The 2279-nt window shown below is 62.0% G+C and overlaps 1 protein-coding gene across 1 annotated transcript in view; it reads left to right on the top strand.

Annotated features, from left to right (window-relative positions):
• Positions 1-2279, top strand: part of IHH (Indian hedgehog signaling molecule) — a 6251-nt gene that overhangs the window by 2532 nt on the left and 1440 nt on the right. Inside the window, 2 exon segments of the mRNA XM_031058037.1 lie at positions 1883-2267; positions 2269-2279. The exon segment at positions 2269-2279 is cut by the window's right edge and continues 1440 nt beyond it. Of these exon segments, the coding sequence (XP_030913897.1) occupies positions 1883-2267; positions 2269-2279 (396 nt within the window).

Genomic DNA, 2279 nt, shown 5'->3' with positions numbered 1-2279 from the left:
CGCTCCCCGTGCTGATGCCAGGACGGGCACCACGCCGGCCGGCGATGGAAGCGGGGCCGCCGCGCCGCGCAGAGGGAGCCATGCACCCCCGGAGAAGAGGGACAAAACGTGGCCGGAGGACCAGGACTCCCGTGCCCCCGGGCACCCTGTGGGGCTGGCAGCAGGAGTGGGGCCAGGCTCCGAAGCAAGAACCATGACCCCACAGCTATGAAGCTGGCCAGAGGAGTGGGGCTGTGCCCCTGGAGAAAGACGGAGGCTTTTGAATCCTTCCCTTGGACCAACTGAAGAGGGATGCCATAACCCAAGCAGCAGACTGGGGCCCTGAGGCCCTGAAGGGCTTCTAGAGGCTGGTCATATTCCCCTCACTCTGCAGCAGCTCCTCAGGGCTCTGGGTCCCCCATATTTTTCCCCAAGGCCATGGGCAACCCAAGAGTGTGTGGTGGAGGCTGTGGGGTACACATCCTGATCCCCTCAGAGCTGTGTACAGAGGGCAGCCGGGCTGCTCCTGCCTCTTAGTAAATGGCTTTTATTTTTGTATGGATGGCCACATGGCCTGTTGTATGTATTGTGTCTCCTCGGGTCCTTCCCTGCACTCACCTACCCCTCCATGCCCAGCACCCATGCCATCCACTTCTGCCAGGCACCCCTCTCACCCTCCTGCTCTGCTGCCTGCCAGGGGATGCAGGGTGCAGGATTTGGGACCTGGCCTCCGGGGCAAGGACAGGGCAGACACTGCACCTCTTCTGAGCAATAAAAGGATTCTGTCCCAGAGATGGATGCCTCTCTTCATGGGCTTGGGGGCTGGGATTTGGCTCTGCCCAAACCTGGGGAGTGATGGGGGCAGTGCTGTCTGGGAGGGCACATTCAGGGATTAGATGAGAGAGCTGGGAGAGGGCCCTGAGAGGTGGCTTAGAGCTCAAGGATGGGACTGTGCAGAGCTAGGAGCAGGACCCTGAGGTGAGATGCCACTGGCAGAGGGTGGGAGGATATCATATAGACACTAACTTGGGAGTTGCTGGGACTTGGGGGAACTCTGCTGCTGGTGTAGCTAACCACCATTCCTTGGGAAGCCAGGGTTCCCCTGCTAAGTGCCAGAATGGGCCCCTGGTGACACTTCATCTGGGGAGGGGCAGGAGCTTTGTGCCACCATCCCAGGAGACAAGCCCAGAGAGTTGGGTCCTTTACCCTGTGGCAATCACTAGGGAAGCCCTGTGCAGGAGGCTGGTAGCTTTTGCACAATGGTGGCCACAGGTTGTGACAACTCCCTACAGCCCAGAGAAGCAGGAGCTGGCTGGCATCAGTGGTGCAGGGGTGAGCAGGTGGGAGAAGAGAGCAGGACTGCCGCAGGGGGTGGAGGGGCGCTGCAGTGCTGGGAAAGGGCGCTGCATCCTGCACTGCTCCTCCAGCATCCTCCCAAGCAGTACCGAGGATCAGCACTGCAGGGAACAGGGATAATGTGGGGGTATGCAGAGTGAGACCAGGCACTCTCCTCCTCAGACTGCCATCCTCTCAGGGCCCTGCCTCTGCTTTTTCAAACTTCAGGTGCCACCTGGCAGTGTTTTGCACATTTCAGGCTGTGGCTGTGTCCCACTCCCTCTGCCTGTTTTGGGGCTTGGCTCTGTACAGCAAGCTCAATGCCCTGGGACCATGCTGGAGTCCCCAGGTGCCACCTCAAGTGACGTGGTGGCTGAGGGATAAGGTGCCATGAGGACATTGGTGGCCGGGCATGTGTAGAGGACAAGCTTACAGTGGTGATGCCAGGGCAGGGTCATGCCTGGGTGGGCAAAGCCGGGCAGACTGGGAAGGTGTCTGTGCACAGTGGAAACGTGGTGCTGAGGGTGTGGCTGATGGGTAACCCTGGTGTCTCTCTCTCCCTGTGCAGAGCACTCAGCCGCTGCGAAGACGGGGGGCTGCTTTCCCGGGCGGGCCCTGGCAACGCTGGAGGACGGTGCCCAGACGCCTCTGTGGGCATTGCGCCCGGGCCAGCGGGTGCTGGCAATGGACGGGGCAGGCAGGGCCACCTACAGGGACTTCTTGGCTTTCCTGGACAAGGAGCCCCGTGCCCTCACCACCTTCCACGTCATCGAGACCCAGGAGCCACCGCGGCGCCTGGTGCTGACGCCCACCCACCTGCTCTTTGTGGCAGAGAACGCCTCGGCGCCCACCGCCCGCTTCCGTCCCATCTTTGCCAGCCTGGTGCAGCCGGGACACTTCGTGCTGGTGGTGGCCGGGGGGGGCAGCCTGCAGCCCGCTGAAGTGGTGCGGGTGTGGCACCGCAG

Source organism: Geospiza fortis, unplaced genomic scaffold (genome assembly GCF_000277835.1).
Source record: "Geospiza fortis unplaced genomic scaffold, GeoFor_1.0 scaffold112, whole genome shotgun sequence".
In the NCBI taxonomy this organism is placed as follows: domain Eukaryota; kingdom Metazoa; phylum Chordata; class Aves; order Passeriformes; family Thraupidae; genus Geospiza; species Geospiza fortis.
This window is presented reverse-complemented; position numbering and strand designations above follow the sequence as displayed.